This window comes from Kogia breviceps, chromosome 18, assembly GCF_026419965.1.
Source record: "Kogia breviceps isolate mKogBre1 chromosome 18, mKogBre1 haplotype 1, whole genome shotgun sequence".
Classification (NCBI taxonomy): domain Eukaryota; kingdom Metazoa; phylum Chordata; class Mammalia; order Artiodactyla; family Physeteridae; genus Kogia; species Kogia breviceps.
In genome coordinates this window covers 10,502,016-10,519,886 of record NC_081327.1, presented here as the reverse complement: position 1 = coordinate 10,519,886, position 17,871 = coordinate 10,502,016, and the positions used below count along the sequence as shown (strand labels likewise).

Genomic DNA, 17,871 nt, shown 5'->3' with positions numbered 1-17,871 from the left:
GGATGCATAGTGAGAAAATCAGATGGCCTTGGAGAAGACGGCGCACATCAGGCCAGAGAGAAGGGGACAGGAGTGGTGAGAACCTGAAGATTTTCCTAAATGTTCCTGCCACCAGCAGAACCAGTTTCAGGCTTTTCTATGGGGCTGTGGGGACCTCTAGTGGCCAGAGAACCGTGCTGCCCCCATTTACTACCACAGTGAAGTCCCTGCTCCCTGAAAGCCATGCCCATGGACTCTAGGTCCTCCTCTTTAAGTTTCCATTTACTGAGCTCCACTACTTGCCAGGCCCTGTTCTAGGCACTGGGAATGCAGCCATGAAAAGTCAGACCCAAGAACCTGGGGCTCACAGCTCCCAAATTCCACCACCCCACACGGCCAGGCCAGACAAAAGCATATAAATGTCCAACTCAGTCTTTATTGACCATTTCACCTTGGGGCCACCAGTGCTAACAGGTGTGTGTGGGGGGGGCGGGGGGCACCTTTATGCACGTCAAGGACCCTAGAGCACCCCCCTCGGAAGAGAGAATAAATCCAGTTATAGAACTTACATGGCAGTTGAGAGGGGTGGAAAAGGGGCACAGTATGTACAGAGACTTAAGGGGATGGTAGAGAAAGTTCTTCAGCAAGAGGGCATGGTGGTGCTGAAGAGGGACATGAGGCAGGGTCAGCCACTGATCTGGACCCCCTCAGCTTCAGCCAGAGGGTAGATCTCAATGGCCTCCACCAGGGGCAGAGCTTCCACTGCAGTCTCCATCACAGCCAGGCCGACAGCAGCCTCTGCCTCTGCCAGCTGCTGCCGCACAGCTGCCTGATGCTGCTGCTGGTGGGTCTTGCGGTGCTTCCATAGGTTGGAGAAGGAGCGGTAGCTCTTGCCACAATCGGGGCAGGAGTAGGGCCGCTCGCCCGTGTGAATGCGGCGATGTTCTGCCAGGCGCATGGAGATGGCAAAGGCTTTACCACACACTTCACAGGCGAACGGCCGCTCACCTGTGTGCAGGCGGCGGTGGTCCTTCAGGTGGGTACTCTGACGGAAGGCCTTGCCACAGTCTGGACACGGGTATGGCCGCTCGCCTGTGTGGATGCGCCGGTGTACCTGCAGTGACGTTTCCGTGCTGAACAGCTTCTTGCATTCGCTGCACTCCAGGCCACGGCGTCGGGCAGGGGCCGCAGGGGCTGCAGGGGCCATGCCTCCAAGGGTCGTTGGGGAGGCCACTGGTGTGCGAGCAGCCCGTGGGGCCCGAGGGGCCGGAGGCTCCTTAGCCAGGACCTCCCCAGGGCCAGCAGCTGCGTGGGCTGCCTCGTGGGCCTGCAGCCGAGCAGCCGAGCCTACTTTCTTGCCGCAGGTGCCACACTCGAAGCGCCGTGGGGCCTGGGCAGCGGCAGCTGCACAGCGGTGCTCATGCAGCCGCAGTGAGGAAGGGAAGGCAGCACCACAGGATGAGCAGCGGTGGGGCTGGCGCCCAGCATGGGCCACGAGCTGGTGAACCTCCAGCAGCCGGCGGAGCAAGAAGGAGCGGGGACACTCGCGACACTTGTAGGGGTACTCGCCCGTGTGGTGGTAGCGGTGCATGAGCAGGCGGTAGGGGCGGTGAAAACGCACTCCGCACTCCTGGCAGCGGTAGGGGAAGTGCTGGGCATGCACCAGGCGGTGCTGCCTCAGGGTGGAGCTCTGTGTGAATGCCTTGCCACAGTCCCCACACCGGTAGGGCCGCTCCCCTGTGTGCGTGAGCCGGTGGCGGGCCAGGTTGGCGGGCGAGTTGAAGGGCTTGGAGCAGTCCGGGCAGGGGAAGGGCCGTTCACCTGTGTGTGTGCGCAGGTGATTACGCACATGAGACTTCTTCTTGAACATCTTGCCGCAGATGCTACACTTATGGCGCCGTTCCAGCCGGTGCACAAAACGCTGGTGCCGTGTCAGTTGCAACGCCTTGCCAAATTCGCGGCTGCACAGGAGGCAGCGGTAGGTTCCTGGGGCAGCGGGCCCTGCTGGGCTCTCCTCAGCAGCGGGGGGCTCCGGGGCCTCTGGCTCTCCAGTCTCTGCTGGGGCCGGCTCAGGGAAGCCAATGACAGGCTCCTCCGGTGGGACTGGTGTTGTGGGCAGGGGGACACCCCCAACCCCATGGGTACGCCGGTGATAAAGGAACTTGGTGAGGTTGACAAAGGTCTTTCCACATGGACACGAATGCAGAGGATTTGGGGTGTGGGCTCGCCGGTGGGCCAGGAGGAGGGCCTCTGTGCCAAAGGCCAGGCCACAGTCCACGCACAGGAAATGAGACTCGCTGCTGTGGTCTCCAAGGTGCTGGTCCAGACTGGAAGGGCTGGGGAAGACACGACTGCACAGGGGGCACTTAAAGACACCCTCCCGGTGACTCCGCAGGTGCTGCTGCAGCTGGTGAGGTGAAAGAAAGAGCTGGTCACAGGCTGAGCAGAAGAGCTCCTGGGTGGCTGCCCCACCTGGCTCTCCACTGTTGTTCCTCCGTGCCCTGCGCCCCCGGCGATCGCGTCCAATGGCTTCACCGTTGCGCAGCTCATAACTGTGGTCAGAGGATGGCAGGGGGTCAGGCTGAGACACAGGTACCTCTGCAGGTGACGGGGTCAGAGTCTCCTGCTGCAAGGCAGGCTCCTCAGACTCTGGGGCGGGAGCCGGGAAGTGGGTGGCCTGATGCTCCAGGAAGTCGCCTGGCAGCTGAAAGAGCTGCGAGCACTCAGAACACTTGTAGAGGAGCAGCTCCACCTCAGTCACCACCTCGGTGGTGGCAGCGGCAGAGGGGACAGCCGCCCCTTCCCCACCCTCTTCCGCCTTGCGGTATGAGTGCTCCACAGCCACGCGGGCCTGGCCCACGGGGGACCCCAAGACAACTGGGGATCCCAGGACAACTGGAGCTGGAGGCTTGGTGGGAGTGGCCCTGAGGTGCGTCTGTCGGTGGTTCAGCCAGAGCTCCTGGCTGGCGAAGAGAGCCTTGCAATCCACACACTCATAGTGGATGGTACTGGCGCTCAGGGGGGGCACCTTGGGTGGTGGCTCAGCTGGCGCTGCCTCCTGGGGCGCCATCATCTTCAGGTGCAGCTCCTGGTGTTCCAGGAGCTGGCTGGGTGACATCAGCAGCTGCCCACACTCCAGGCACTGGTACTGGCTCTCCTGCACTAGGGTCTGATAGAGGCCCGTGCCAGAAGCTGCCTCTGTGGCCACAGTGACTCCAGGGTCGGCCACACCCACCAGCTCAAAGTGCTGCTGGGGCACGTGGGAGTTCTGATGCATGAGCACCTCCTCCAGGGATCCATACAGCTGGTTGCACTCAGAGCAGACATAGCGGTGCTCAATATATAGGACTGTTTCCTCTGACTCCTCAGTCATGACGGCGGCAAGACCCTGGGCTGGGAGAAGTGGGGACAAATTGGATCTAAGCCACTGCTTCCTCAGTCCTTCCCAGGGAAAATTCTTTCCCTTTATCATTCCCTTATCATAATCCTAGATCAATTTCCCCATCTAACTTCTTGCTTCCATATTTCCACTCCCTAAGAGCACCAAGCACAAAACCTTCCCCGCAGTCCATTCCCGGTGAATCTGCCCAAATCTCACCTCTGAATCAACGAGCATTAAACTCCACCTACCAGATCCTTGCAACCTGTCCAATCTCTCATTCTCATGCCTCTCAGCTGGCCCAAAGCCCTAACCCATCACACAGGACCCTCTCCAGTCAGATTTCCCTCCACTGACTCTTCTTACCAACACACTACCCCCAGCTGCTGGGGAGAGTCCTCACACAGGCCCAAACCACCCACTGTCCACAGTTTCACTCCTCCTCTGCTTCCACCCCCAAGTTCTCTATCTCTTTTTACACCCCGACCACTTAAACTGCCCCAGGGCCCTGCCACTTTCGGCACCCTCTCATGGTGCAACCCTCCTCCTTTGTACACAACCCGTCACCCGCTAACGTTCTCCCTTTGGTGCCCAGGTTCCTCACATCAATCAACTTTTCTCACATTGGCCTAACCCATCTCCACACGCAGACCTTTTCCAAACTGTAACCACCTCCCCGTGATCCTCAGATCCCCCTCTACAAATCAAGGTCCTCTCCCACAACCCTAAGGGCCTATCCAGAACACCCAGACCCATCTTCACAAAAGCCTAATCCTTTCTTCACATTCAGACCCTTCCCACCACCCTAACTCATGTTTCTAGGGCACCCAGACACCCTTCACATTAATCACTTACCTCTTCTGTGCACTGAGACCTCATCTACAATTCTAATTCTCTCTGGGGTACCCAGACCCCCTCTTCATACTGATTTAAACCCTCCTTCTTTATAGACAACCACCCTAGACCATTCAGGGATTCCCAGAACCTCTCTTCACATATTCTTTGAAAAAAGACCCCTCCCACCCTAACCCATTCTTGGGATACCCAGACCCTTCTTCTTTACAAAAAGACACACCCTCATCCTAACCCATTCCAAGGACAGACTCCCCCCACCTCACATTATTAGCCTAACCTTTTCTTCTTTGCAAAAAGACCCCCTTCCTCCCCACCCCAACCCATTTTAGGGATGCCCAGACACCATTCTTCGTATCAACCTAAGCCCCTCTTATTTGCAAAAAGACCCAACCCCACCCTAACCCATTCCAGGGATGCTCAGACCCCCTCTTCCTATCAAAATTCCTCTTTTCCACAAAAAGATCCCACACATACTCTATTCCAATCCAAGGATATACAGACTACACTTCATAATGGCTTAAACTCCTTTCCCACATACCCCTCCCACTGTCGAAATCTCATTAAGAATACCCTGAAACCCCCTCTTAGGCAAAACCCCTCCTACCACCACCCTAACCCTGATAGATAACCAGACCCCTCTTCCTCACACCCAGGGCCCTCTGACCAGCCTACTACCCTGCGAATACCCAGACCTCCCCCTTGTAACACACAGATCTCTCTCACCACCCTAACCCCCTCCAGGGATCCCCAATTCCTACTCTTCACCTTGACCTAATTCCTAGTACTTTTCAGAAAGACCATTTCTCCTCAAGTTATTCTAGGGATACCCAGACACCAGTTTCACATAACATAACATAAAACATAACACTTTGCACAGACCCCTTTTAACCCATTCCAAGGGTACCCAACGCGCCCACCCCCACTGTGGTTTAACTCGTCACATTAATGTAACCCCATTCTTCACACCGGGACCTCTCCCTCAGCTCTAAACCTCCCCTCTAGGCACATCCATTTCCTGATATCTTTTCACACCAAAACCCCTCTCATTGGCCTAACTCTCCAGGTATAACTAGACTTTCTCTTTACGCTAACTTAACCACCTCTGTTCTCACGGCCTAAACCCCTCCCTGGGCACCCTACTGCCCTCTAACCGTCCACCCTCCTTCGGTCCTGGACTGTCCCAGCGCCCAGCCCTTTGCCGCGTACTCCCAGGAGCCTTGGAGACCCTCCCGGGGGCAGCTCAAACGCCTCCCTTACCACCCAGGTCCCTGCCAACCCCCAGCCCAAGCCCCGTCCCTCCTCACTCGCCCTTCCCAGGACTCTGGCCCCTTTCCCACCCGCCACCCCGGCCCGGCCCCCGCCCAGCTTCCCGCGCGCCCCGCGGGCCGTTGGTTGGTACCGCTCCGCCCTCACCTCCCGGCGCGCGCCCCCCTCCGGCCCTCAGTGCGCAGGCGAGGTGACGAGTGGAGGCCGCGGGGGGAGGGTGGGGAGCGCGGCCGGCCGGCCCTTCACACGCCCGCCCGCACTTACCCGCCTCAGCCGTCTCGCAGCCCCCGGGCCCGGGCCCGGGTCGCAGCTCCCCTCGCGCGGCCACCCTAGCGCTGCGCCCTCTCTAGCTCCCGCCGTCTCCTCTCGCCTGCTCCGCAGCCTCGCTCTCGCCCCCAATCACCCTCAGCAACGCCCCTCCCACCTTCCTCGTCGGCTGCCGCGCCGATGGCGAATGAGCCCAATCATCGCCCATCTGGTCTCTGCCGTTCTGCCAATCGACGCTCACGTCTCCGAGCCCTGGGCCAATAGTATGTGACGTTGGGATGCCCTGCAGAGCCCAACCAATCCTCCAGCGACGTTCTCTCACCGGCCGGCCCCCGGCTTGATAGTGCCCTCCCCCTTACGCCCCCTGAAGGATGTTCCTCCTCCACCTCCTCAGCGATTCCGTTTGAAAGCTCTAGAGGGGAGTACAGCGCGGTGACGTCAGATGGCGGAGCGCTGCTTCGGGCGCCATGTTGGGGGTGCCGGTCGGGAGGTGCCTCGGGGTCGAGGGGTAAAGTGGGGGAATTTGAGGCACCCGATACTCGGAGGGCGGAGGCGGGGCACTCGAGGCGCAGGAATCCCAGAGGAAAGAAAGGAGAGAGTGAAGCACAGTCAGCGCGAAGGGGAGACGGGAAACTATAGCACTTCATTAGAAAGAAAGGAATAGGGACTTCCCTGGTGGCGCAGTGGTTAAGAATTTTCAGGCTAATGCAGGGGACACAGGTTCGAGCCCTGTACGGGGAAGGTCCCACATTGCCGCCGAGCAACTAAACCCACGCGCCACAACTACGGAGCCTGCGCTCTTAGAGCCCGTGAACCACAACTGCTGAAGCCCGTGAGCCACAACTACTGAAGCCCGGGTGCCTAGAGCCTGTGCTCTACAACAAGGGAAGCCACTGCAATGAGAAGCCCGCGCACCACAACGAAGAGTAGCCCCTGCTCTCTGCGACTAGAGAAAGCCCAGGAGCGGCAACAACGACAAAAAACCCAACACAGGCAAAAATAAATAAATAAATTTTTTTTTTAAAAAAAGGAATAAAGGCAGCAAGAAGGAAGGGAAGAAAAACCAAACCGAGAGATTCTTGAGGGAGGGGGAGAAGAAATGTCGGAGGAAAAGCAAGGAGAGAAGGAATCTGAGGGAACAAGGAAAATCTGAAGGATACGGGAGGAAATGGGAAATGGAGGAGAAAACATAAAATCGGGGACGAGCAGTTTCATTTGTTTTGTTTTCTTTTCGTGATTATTTAATAACCGGCAACGATATGCCAGGTCAAGGTTAATCTTCTTTGTAGGGATAGAGAAGGAACAAGAAAAGTCTGTGCTGTCGTGGAGTTTACATTTTAGTGAGGGTAGACAATATCAGGTGCAAAAATAAATGTAGACAGCCAGTGACAGTGTTGTAAAGAAAATACAGCAGGTGGGCAGAGGGTGTGGAATGAACTTGGGTGGCATGGAAGGCCTCTCTCTGAGGTCACTGAGGAATGACAGGAAGGAACTAGCCAGTAAACTACTGGTGGAAAGTATCCAGATGGATCGTCATTTTTCCCCAAGCTCCCCTCAACCCAGACCCTGGTCCAAGAGAATCTCAAAGGAAACCAAGTCCAGGACAGTGTCTCTCCCGCCTTTATTATCAAGGCTCTCAGAGCCAGGACAGACAGGACAGATGAAGTTGCAATGGGGATCTCGAGGGCCCTTCCTCTCCCTGCCATGGTACCCACAAGCTTCCTCTAGCCAAGGGCAGAGGTCTGAATCCCTGCCTGTTGGGAAACCTAGCCCCTGCCCCACCTCCCTTACTCAAGTGTCACTAAGGTCTCAGGCCAGTCCCGACCCCGGGGCTGAGCCAGTGGGTGTGACAGTGCCCAGTCCTCAGACAGCTCAGGCAGCTTCATTTGAAGAAACAGGAAATATAGGGGGTAGATGACCTGAAGGACAACCAGAGTGAGAACCTGAAGGAAGTGACCCTGTAGTGTCTGGACTATATTCTCCTTTCTTCTAGGGTGCCCTCCTTCCAGGCTGATGCCCCCAAAGCTCAGGGAAGCTGGAGAACCTATATGTTCAAGGAGCTCTGGCCATTCCTACTCAACGTCCCCTTCTGGTCCTCAGAGCCTTGGGAGCAAGTTGCCCCAGCACTGTTATGTTTCCAGTGCTACTTCCCAAGGACAGGATCTGCAAGAGATTCACTTGTTCTAAACCCCCCCCCCCCATTTCTCAGATGAGTAAACTGAGTCTAGAGGAATTGGTCATTTACTTTCCTAAGGCCAAAAAGCTCCTAGGGGACCCTAAACACTGAGTCAGACCTAGGTCTGACTCTGCAGCCACTCTTCTTGCTATGTCCTTCGATTGGATTCTAACTGGGTGTCCTAACTTTCTACTAGATTAAACTCCAATTCCAGACCCATGTAATTAAACCAGGCTGCTTGGATTGGAATCCTGGCCCTGCCACTTCTTAGCTGTTGTCTTGGGCAAGTCAACTCCTCTGTGCCTCAGTTTCCTCACTTGCAGGATAATAGCCCCTGTCTTGTGTGGTTGTGAGGCACAGAGTAAAAGCTATGTAAGAGTTAAATGCTGGAGGGGGTGTGGAGAAAAGGGAACCCTCCTACACTGTTGGTGGGAATGTAAATTGGTGTAGCCACTATGGAAAACAGTATGGAGGTTTCTCAAAAAACTAAAAATAGAGTTGCTTTATGATCCAGCAATCCCACTCCTGGGCATATATCCAGACAAAACTATAATTTGGAAATATACACGCACCCCTATGTTCATAGCAACACTATGTACGGTAGCCAAGACATGGGAGCAACCTAAATGTCCATCAATAGATGAATGGATAAAGAAGATGTGGTATATATAAAAAATGGAATAGTACTCAGCCATAAAGAAGAATGAAATATTGCCATTTGCAGCAACACGGATGGACCTTGAGATTATCATACTAAGTGAAGTAAGTCAGAAAGAGAAAGCCAAATACCATATGATATCACTTATATGTGGAATCTAAAATACGACGCAAATGAAGATACCTACGAAACAAACAGACTCACTGATAAAGACAACAGGCTTGTGGTTGCCAAGGAGGTAAGGTGGGGGAGGGAAGGATTGAGAGTTTGGGATTAGCAGATGCAAACTATTGTATGTATGATGGATTAAACAACAAAGTGCCACTATATAGCACAGGGAACTATATTCAATATCCTGTGATAAGTCATAATGCAAAAGAATATATATGTATAACTGAATCACTTTGCTGTGCAGCAGAAAACACATTGTAGATCAACTATACTTCAGTAAGATTTTTTTAATTAAAATTTTTTTTAATCTATGTAAGAGTTATTTTTATTAGGATCTCAAGGAGCCTAGTAATAATAGCTAGTGTGTCTTGAGTGTGTTAGGACTTGCTAAGTATTTTGCTCAGTGCTGTCCATGCATCATCCAGTTTAATCCTCTCAATAACCCTGGGAAGGAGGAACTGCTGCTCTCACTTTGCAAAGAAACTGAGGCTCAGAGAAATTAAATAACTTGTCCATCGTTAGGAAGAGCCAGGATTGTAGCCCAGGAGTTGACTGCAAGGTCTATACTCTTGGCTCCCAGGCTGTACTGCCTGGCAGGTGGGACATCCAGAGCGGCATGCTAAATGGATGAATGCAAGAAGTAAACGAAAGAAGTTGGTAGTAACCAGTGAGCTCTAAAGCTAGTAATCTGGATTTGCCCTCAGGTTGAAATCACCAGGGGCAGGAACCAGATAACCTGGAAGCTAGACTCAGCCTTTGACAGGCTCCATGCCCTGGAGCAGAGTCTCACTCCTGCCCACTTGAAAATGGAAGGGTCAGGCTTGATTTATCAGGCCCCTTTCTGCTGCGACCTTCTGCTTGTGTTTCCCAATTTATCTGGATTGACTAGGTCCCTTCACTTCAGGTGATACAGGAGTAAGCTGAGGCCTGCGTCAGTCTTTCTGGAGGTGGTGGCACAGGACTAGGACTTCTGGGACAGGTTCAATCTAGAATAGGCATTCTACGCTGGGGTCCCTGCATAAGCAAAGGCCTAGAGGCCAGGGCGAGTCTGGGCTTTCAGAGCGAGCTGGAGCTGAGGGTGGGTGTTGGGGGCCCCCTTAAGAAGGGCGAGGAGGTGTATGTAAAGTCGGTGGTCCTTCAGGGTCAGATGTATGTGTCAGAAGCATGTGGGGGATGCAGGGGGCCTCCAATGCCAGGCCGATGTGAGAGTTGCCACGTGCAGAGTGTATGCGCGCGAGGCACGCGGTCACGTGTGCTGGGGGCTGCACGTGAGTGTCTCAGTGTCTCCTCCCCATCACGAGCATTGGGGGTGGTGGTGAGTCATGGACTCAGCCTTCAGCGCCAACTGTCATGTTCCTTCCCCCAAAATTTCACCCCCCACCCAGCCGTGCACCACCCACCCCCACTCCAAGATCTATGTCTCTGCTTCTCTCTTCCATGCCCCTGCCGTGCTCAGCTCTCTCCAAGAGGGAGGGAGTCTCCCACTTCTGCTGGCTCTGCCCTCCAGCTCCCTGCCCTTTCCCACTGCCTCTGTGCTTGGGTGAATCTTCTCCCCACCCACTCAGGTCCCCAGGATTTCTTTCTGCATGATGGAGAATTCCCATACTCACCACCCATCCCTTCACCTCCATAGGGGCTATTTCTATTTCTGGGGACTTCTCCCTTTTCTCCATGGGCCGGCTGCTCCTGCCTCAGTGGGCCTTTTGTGTCCACATTCTGCCTTTGTGGGTTTTCTGGTGTCTGTGGGCTTCCCTCCATTTCCGTGACCCTCTCCCACTTTTCTTGGCCCTCCTCCTTGTCTCTGTAATATGCGTCCTTGTTCCAGTTTCTGTGGTCCTCTCCTCCTGTCCGTGGTCTTCTCCTGTCACCACGGACCACTCCCCATGCCTGAGGAGTGCTTTCGGTTCCTGTGGGCCTCTCTCCATCTTCCTGGGGGCTCTCTGAGTCCATGAGCTGCCCCCTGTCCCCATCTTCGTGGGGGGCTGTCTGAGTCCACGAGCTGCCCTTGTCTCCGAGGTCCTTAGCTTGTCTCTGTGGTCTGCTCCCTGGTCTAGATGGCCCTTTCTTTGCTCTGGGCTTTTCCCTGTCCTTGTCCTTGTGGGGTTTGCGGACCTTGGTCCACCTCTGTGGCTCCTGATGGCTGTCTTGCTGTTTCTCTGCATTCTTCTTCATCTCTGTAGCCCTCTCCCCCAGCTCCATGGCCTTCTCCCCAGGTCTCCCTGCCTCTCGGCTGTCTCTGTGGACTCCTGTGCCCAAGGGCTGCCTGGGCAGGGCGGTGGCATGGTGTGGTGGAGGAGGTGGCCGGGGGTGGGCCCTCTGTCCAATGCAGCGCCTTCCCCTCATAAGCATTCTCCTCGCCGGGGCCCCCCAGCTCGGACCAATACGGGCTCCCCCTCCCCCGACTCCCCTCCCTCCATCTCTCTCTCTCTCTCTCTCTCTCTCTCTCTCTCTGCCCGCCCTCCTCCCCGTTTCCCTCCCTCCTCCCTCCCTCCCTCATCTCTCTCCCCCCCGCCCCCCTGCGCTCCAGGACCCAGCGCGGGCGGCAGGCGGGCGGGCAGGCGGCGGCCTCGGAGGGGAGAAGGAGAAGTGGTGGTGGTGGCAGCGGCGGTGGTGGCAGCCAGCAGCAGGAAGGCAGGCCCAGCTGGGGACCCGGAGCCAGCGGCCGCTCCTCACAGGGAACCAGGGGTCCATGGCCAGGCCCTCCTGCTGAGGCCCTGCGCTGGGTGCCCTCGGGGACACCCCACCCTCCACCTTCTCCCTCTTCCACCTGCTTCTCTCCATCCTCCCCTCCCTCCTCCTCTGCCTCCTCCCTATCTCTCCACCTCTCCGGCCCTCTCATCACTCTCTGGGTCTCCCAGCACCCCGTCCTCCCCAGCCCCTCCACTCCTCCGCCTCTCCCCGCCCCCAGCATGCTTTCCCCGCGGGGGCTGAGGGCTTGAGGTCTCCAGGCCCTAGCCTCTTCCAGGGCAGGGCCGGGGCTCCAGGGGGGAGGGGGGAAGGGGTGGCCCCCTCCCCCCCACCAAGCCCTCCCCTCCCCCACTTCTCCCGATGGCCGGCTTCCTTGTCTCCACCCAGTCCTCGCCCCCCGTGGCCCCCCCAGGCCGGCCTGGCTAGGGGAGGGGGCGGGGGCCCTTGCCTGGGCCGGCTTCCCCCTCCCCCGGCTCTGCCTGTGCCCCCTCCCTTGCGTTTTCACCTTCCTCCCTCCTTTCCTCCCTCCTTCCCCTCCATTTGCTCCTTCCCCCTCTCCTCTCTCCCCTTCCCTCCTCCATTTTCTCCTTTCCCCTTCCTCCCCTCCCCGGCCCGCCCTCTCCTCTTCCACCTGTCCTTCCTCCCTGCGCCCCGGGAGCACCCCCATTTTGGGTTAGTTGGGGGCCACTGCCGGAGGTGGGGGAGGGGGCCCTGTGGACTGCCCTCTCCCCCCGCCCCAGCCACACCGCCCAGCGTCAGAGCATCTCCCCCTTGTCGTTCCTCGGGCCTCGAGGGAGCCCAGCCCTCCGTCCCACCAGGATCCGTGAGTGTCTGCAGGATGGGGGTTGGGCTGGGGCCGGGCCTGGGTCCTGGAAGGCTGGGCTCACTGCGGCCTGGTGGGGGGCCCCCGCATTCCCCTGCTCCCCCGGAACGGCAAATACCCTCCCCCACCAGGGGCCTGCCCTGCGCCCTCCATCTCCCAGCCTTCTTTCCCCTTGGCCTTTCCTCACCCCTTCTTCTGGGTACACAGCTCATCTTGCCTCCCAGCCCCCAGCTGCTGGGCTCCTGAGGGGCTGGCTGGCTCTTACTTGCGGTCTCACTCCCTCTCCGGGACTCCTGGCTGGTCTCCGCCCCTGCTCGCTCCAGCCTCAGCCCCGCGGTGACCGGCTCTGCTCTCTCACTCTGTTTCGGTCTCTCTTCTGCCCTCTGAGCCTCATCCTCTCTGCCTGCCATGCGTCCCATCCCAGCCGGTCTCTATCTCCTGGAAATGTCTTTCCGTTTTGGAATCTCCATTTCGTGTGTCTCTTGGGCCTCTCTCTGGCTCTGTCCAACTTGTTTCTCCTTACTGTTAGCCCAGCCCTTTCTTGGTGTGTCTCTGCTAATCTCTGTCTCCGTCTCCCTCTCCTCTCTCTGTCTTCCAAAACTCCCCTGTCTCTCCTCTCTCTGTTTTGGGAGGACCCCATGCCTGGTCCAGCCCTCCCTCCACTGCCCTCTGTCCCCTGTTTGCTTTGCCTGTGCCTCTGCTCCCCTGTCTGCCTCTCTAACTCTGGGCTCGGAGGCTGTCTTCCTTCTCTTACTTTTCTGCTTTCTTCCCCCGGATCCACTCCTCGTCCTGTCTCATCCATCCCTCACTCCTTAGCAACTGCCGCCCTCCGTGGTCCGCTTTGTCTTTTCTATGGTGATCTCCCCGCCACCCCCATTCTCTCTTCCCACTTCTCCATTCCCCTGCCAGGCCTTTGGTTCCCATTCCTTCCGTCCCTTTGGGGCTTGCAGGCTCTGGGAATGACCTCCCCTTCCAAGGTGCTCTGAGTGATGCATCTCTGTGTGGACTTGCCCCCCTTATGTGGGTGCTTGCCCTGTCTCCTGCCTCTGCCCCTCCAGGTCACTCACTCTTCCTCAGTTTCCCTCCCTGACTCTCACTTCTCTCTCCTTGTGTGGGAGTCTGTCTCTCTATCTTGTGTCTGTTCCACTTACCCCTTCCTCTTCTCTAGAGAAACTGTGTGGCTCACATACCTTTTCTCTCTCTCTCCTAGTAGCCCTCCTTCTTTTCAGAGTTTTTCGATTTCTCTTCTCCCCACGGTTCCTGTACCTGTTAGTTGTTTTGCTTCACCTCATTTGACCTCTCCCCTTCGCGATATCTCTCACTTGCCCACTTGTCTGTCTTCCTGCCCTGGCAGGGCCCTTTCCGCTCACTCAGCTGCTGGGTTTCCATCTTTATCTGGCTTTGCCTAAGTACCTGGGCCTGTGAGACTCGGGCCTGATTCCCTGCCCCTCCTCTCTCACACTCTCTGTCTTGTCTCTCTCCCCTTTGGTGTCTCACTTATAGGTGATGTCTGTGTGTCCTTCTCTCTCATTTAGCCCCAGTTACTTACCTTTGGTCTGTTTTTCTGTCTGTGCCTTCCTGTGCCTCTGTGTCCATCTGCTGCCACAGCCCTGTCCCTGGACTGTCTCTTTCGGCTCCCACCCGTGTCTGCCACCTGTGGGTCCCTGCCCTTCTGGCCCTTGTCTCATTCTTGGTCTTTCTATCGATCCTCTAGTCTCTGCTCCCTGATTTGCCCCCAGAAGCCCCTGGTGTCTCAGGATGACCCCCTCACTCCCGCCTCTCTCCTAGCCCCGCCCTCCACATCCCTCCCCCTGTGAATTCTCCTTCCAGCTTCTCCCTGCTTCCCTTGCTCCTCCACCCTTGACAGGCCTTCACCTGAGATGCCGATTACAGTCTACAGGCCCCAGGCTGTCCAGCAGGCCCTCCCATCCCCAGCCTGTCTTTCCCAGAGGTCCCGAGAGAGAGGGATCTGCTCGAGGTCACCTGGGAGTTGGTGGCGGAGCAGGGACTGAGGGGGGGGTCTCTTGTGGCCCTGGCCTAGGTTTTCTGGCTTCAAGGGATGATCTGAATTTTGCATTGTGCCTCTGTCTCCATTAGCAAGTTTCATTCTACCATCTCACCAGCTTGAGCCCTCCTTCCGTGGGCATGAGTGGGGTGCGGGGAGCCCCCCAGGCTCACCTCACAGCACTCTAGGCCTCTCAGTAACCCCCCCCAATGGAAACCCAAGTGTCCCTTCCCTTGGGGCATGGCCCTTGGCCAGGGGGCACCATGCATCTGACCAAACTCATTCCTGCCCAGTGGTCACCCTGCGGAAGCCCAGGGCACCTGGAGCAGTTGTGGGGAGCAGAGACTCACTGTCTGCCCCTAGTCTTCAGCTCCCTGGTGCAGGGTGCGGGGCCACAGTTTGGCACCCGCTTATGCACACAGTGCACCCCTTGCTTTACTCAGTCTTCCCACCAGGTCTCTGGTGGCATCTCTAGTGGGTTTGTGTCCTCTCTCCATTCTGTCTTCCTGTTCTATTCTGTGTCCCTCCTGTGTCTTGATTTCCCTCTCCTGCCTGCCTGCTCTCTTTCTCTCCCTGCCCTGCCCTTTCTCTCTCCATCTCCGTGTCTCACTGTCTTCCTATCTCTTCCCTCTTTCTCTTTCCTAGTCCTGTCCTCATCTTCCTGTAACTCTCCTCTGTTTCTCTCCATTGCTATCCCCATTCTCTTGTCTTCATATCATCTTTCTGTTCCCTTATACTTTGGCCTACTTTCCCTTTCGCCTTTCCTGAGTCTCTTGGTATCCCTCCCACCTCCGGCCTCTCTTCCTCTTTCTGTCTCTCTGCTCCCCCCCTTCCCTCTCTTTACCCTTCTTTTTTCCGTTTTTCTTTTTTAGTCCCTTAGGTGCCTCGGGTCTGACCATCTGACTCCATCTGTGTGTCTCCATGTGTCTTTCTCTTCCCAAGTTTCCTAACTCCTGGATACTCTCCCCTCCAGACCCCGATGTCCAGGCCTCTCTCCCTGTGGGATTGTGGGAACCAGGGACGTCAGGAAGGTGGCAAGTGAGGCCTGGGATGGGGTTGCCTAGCAACCACTGCATCCTCTCCAGCCGGTTTCTGTTGCCTAGTAACAGCTGCCTGCCCAGAGACAGAGGCGGAACTGGGTGGGGGGGTGGCACTTCCTGGTCTCCTACTGGGGTGGAGATGGTTCCTGGAATTCGCTCTTACCTGAGATCCTTTTCATGCCTGCCTCCCATTTTGGTGGCTCTAGCAGTGTTTCTCCCACTCAGTGCCTGCGTGCTGTGGGCTTCTCCCTGCTAGTGCTCCTCTGATTCTCAGCTCCCCCTACAGCGATGCCTTCAGTCTCGTCAGCTCTAATGAGGGCAGGGCCCTTCAGAGCTCAGCAACAGTGTCCCAGGCTCTGTGGTCACCACCCCATCCAGCAGGCCCCAAAGGGGCTCAGAGGCCCCTGTATCAGCAATCTCCCCGTGGGCTGGGGGTCTCCCTGCAGGTGGCGAGTGGGGGCCGCGGCAGCTGCGTCCCCATGAGGAAGGGAGGAAGATGCCGGCTGAGCTGCTACTGCTGCTGACTGTTGCCTTCGCCAGCCCCAGCTGCCAGGTGCTCTCATCACTGCGCATGGGTGAGGCCCTACAGCGCCCCCGCTGGCCCCTGCCTCCTCACAGACCCTCCCAGAGCCCTCCCTGGGGCTTGTTTCTGGGCCTGCCAGCCCCTCAGGACCCAGGCGTCTGGGCCTTGGCCCAGCAACCCCCGGCTCCTTCCTCCCCCGGACCTAGGAGTCCGGATCCCGGCTCTGTCCAACCTCAGATCCGGGAGTCTGGAACCCTGACTCCATCTCCAGCCTTCCCTCAGAGCCAAGGAATCCAGGAGCCCAGCCCTTCCTCCCTCAGCACCCAGGAGTATGGTCCCCAACTCCTGTGTCCCCTCAGCTGCCATCCTGGACGACCAGACAGTGTGTGGCCGCGGTGAACGTCTGGCCCTGGCCCTGGCCCGGGAGCAGATCAACGGGATCATCGAGGTCCCAGCCAAGGCCCGCGTGGAAGTAGACATCTTTGAGCTGCAGCGGGACAGCCAGTACGAGACCACGGACACCAGTGAGCAGGGCCACAGGGGCCGTGGGGTGAGGCAGGGCAGGCTGGTGGCCCCCCATCTGTTCCTCGGCCCTGGCCGCCTCAGCTTGCCGTGTTCTCTTCTAGCTCTATCTGCCCCTTCCTTCCTGTCTGCACTGCCCTCTCCTTCCCAGAGATGGCGCTGCTGGGCCTGGGGCGGTGGGGAGAGCATCAGCCCTCATGCTGCCCTGGAGGAGCTGAGGGCCTCGTTTGAAAGAGAAGCTTCACAGCTGGCTGGGGACACTTAGCCCCCAGAGCTAAGTAATGAGGGGCCCAGGCAGCGAGGCCAGGGTGCCTCAGGGGCAGGGACGGTGAAGGTGTTCTGGAGAAGACTAAATTGAAGCTGAGCTCTGACAGATGAGCAGGATATAGAGGGAGAGGTGTTGCTCAAGGTATGACCCGTGGAACACAACCAGCCCTAGAGTCGGGGTGCATGAGTCCGTTGAATACTCACAGACTGAGCAAATGTCCCTTGAACAGAAGTGCTGGGGACATAGACCTTTGGGAGATGCTGCCTTCAAAGGTGTTTTAGACAGATTTCTTTCCTGCAGGCCTTTATCAGAGCCTTTGTTATGTTTATGTGCGTTTCAGATCACCGAGAGGGAGAATGGGGTCCAATGTTTCCTGGACTTTTTTGACTGGGATAGCACAGAACACAATGACAGACCGGGTTGGAGGGTGTGGAGGGAGATGGTATTCCAGGCATGTGCCTCTAGTCTGGAGCTGGGGCGGAGGGGAGGGCTGAGTATTTGGGGCCAAGGAACTTGATGTGGGGTTGCACCCATCCTGAACAGCTGGACTCAGGACGTGTTTGGGGGGATCGTGAGAGACTTCTGGACTGGAGTGTGACTTGGCAGTGGGAGGTGGGGCTGGGCAGATTGACAGGCCAGCTCGAGGAGGTCTACAGGTCAGGTTGAAAGATGCGCTACCTTCACCTACAGGCAGTGGGGAGTCATTGATGGGTTTGGAACAAGGGAGCTGGTGAAAGTGGAATCTGGAAGCTAGATTTGGGTAGCTGGCGAGGAGACTGGGGCGTGCCTGAGTTGACAGCCCTAAAGCAGGACAGGGGAGGAGGGGTCGAAGAGAAGCAGACAGATGTGAGAGAATCCGGGGACAAAAAAGAGACAGGATTTGGTGACTAATTGGCCATTAGGAGGAAGATTGAACGGGAGGACCATTTCCAGGTATTTGGTGTGTGTAAATGGTGGGACCCTCACCAACATGGAAGACACAGAAGGAATAAGTTTGGAGGAAGATGAGACGTTTAGTTAACGGCGCTCTTAGTTGGATGGCAGAAACCCAACTCAGGCTGCCCTAAGGAAAAAAGAGAACTTATCAGCTCATGTCACTAAAAAGGCCTAAAGATTCATTTCAGGCTTGGTTGAATCCAGGTACCCAAATGATATCCCAGGATTGTTTCAGGCAAGGCTTATTACTCAAATGATGTTCCAGGAACCTCTGTGTCTTCACCTCTGGGTCCTACGTTCCTCTAAATTGGCTTC

The 17,871-nt window shown here is 56.9% G+C and overlaps 2 protein-coding genes across 5 annotated transcripts in view; one reads left to right on the top strand and one right to left on the bottom strand.

The window, feature by feature from the left end:
• Window positions 1–395: 395 nt before the first annotated feature.
• ZNF574 (zinc finger protein 574) lies at window positions 396–11,061 on the bottom strand. Of its 3 annotated transcripts, none has more exons than XM_067020413.1 (2): window positions 10,362–11,061; window positions 396–3,372 (listed from the first exon to the last, which is right to left on the bottom strand). In XM_067020413.1, the coding sequence occupies exons 1-2, from the start codon at window positions 10,948–10,950 to the stop codon at window positions 665–667; spliced, it is 3,297 nt and encodes a 1,098-aa protein (XP_066876514.1). In that variant the 5' UTR covers window positions 10,951–11,061; the 3' UTR covers window positions 396–664. The 3 variants fall into 3 exon arrangements, with proteins under 3 accessions (XP_066876514.1, XP_058901288.1, XP_066876515.1); XM_059045305.2 differs by lacking the exon at window positions 10,362–11,061 and adding an exon at window positions 5,744–5,935; XM_067020414.1 differs by lacking the exon at window positions 10,362–11,061 and adding an exon at window positions 4,214–4,344.
• A 152-nt stretch (window positions 11,062–11,213) lies between these two features.
• Window positions 11,214–17,871, top strand: part of GRIK5 (glutamate ionotropic receptor kainate type subunit 5) — a 50,218-nt gene continuing 43,560 nt past the window's right edge. The window contains exons 1-3 of one of the 2 annotated variants that reach the window (XM_067020412.1): window positions 11,214–12,262; window positions 15,754–15,882; window positions 16,190–16,354. In XM_067020412.1, coding sequence (XP_066876513.1) covers window positions 15,804–15,882; window positions 16,190–16,354 — 244 coding nt within the window. In that variant the 5' untranslated portion in view covers window positions 11,214–12,262; window positions 15,754–15,803. The remainder of the gene's footprint in view (window positions 12,263–15,753; window positions 15,883–16,189; window positions 16,355–17,871) is intronic. The other variant, XM_059045304.2, reaches the window with a different exon arrangement.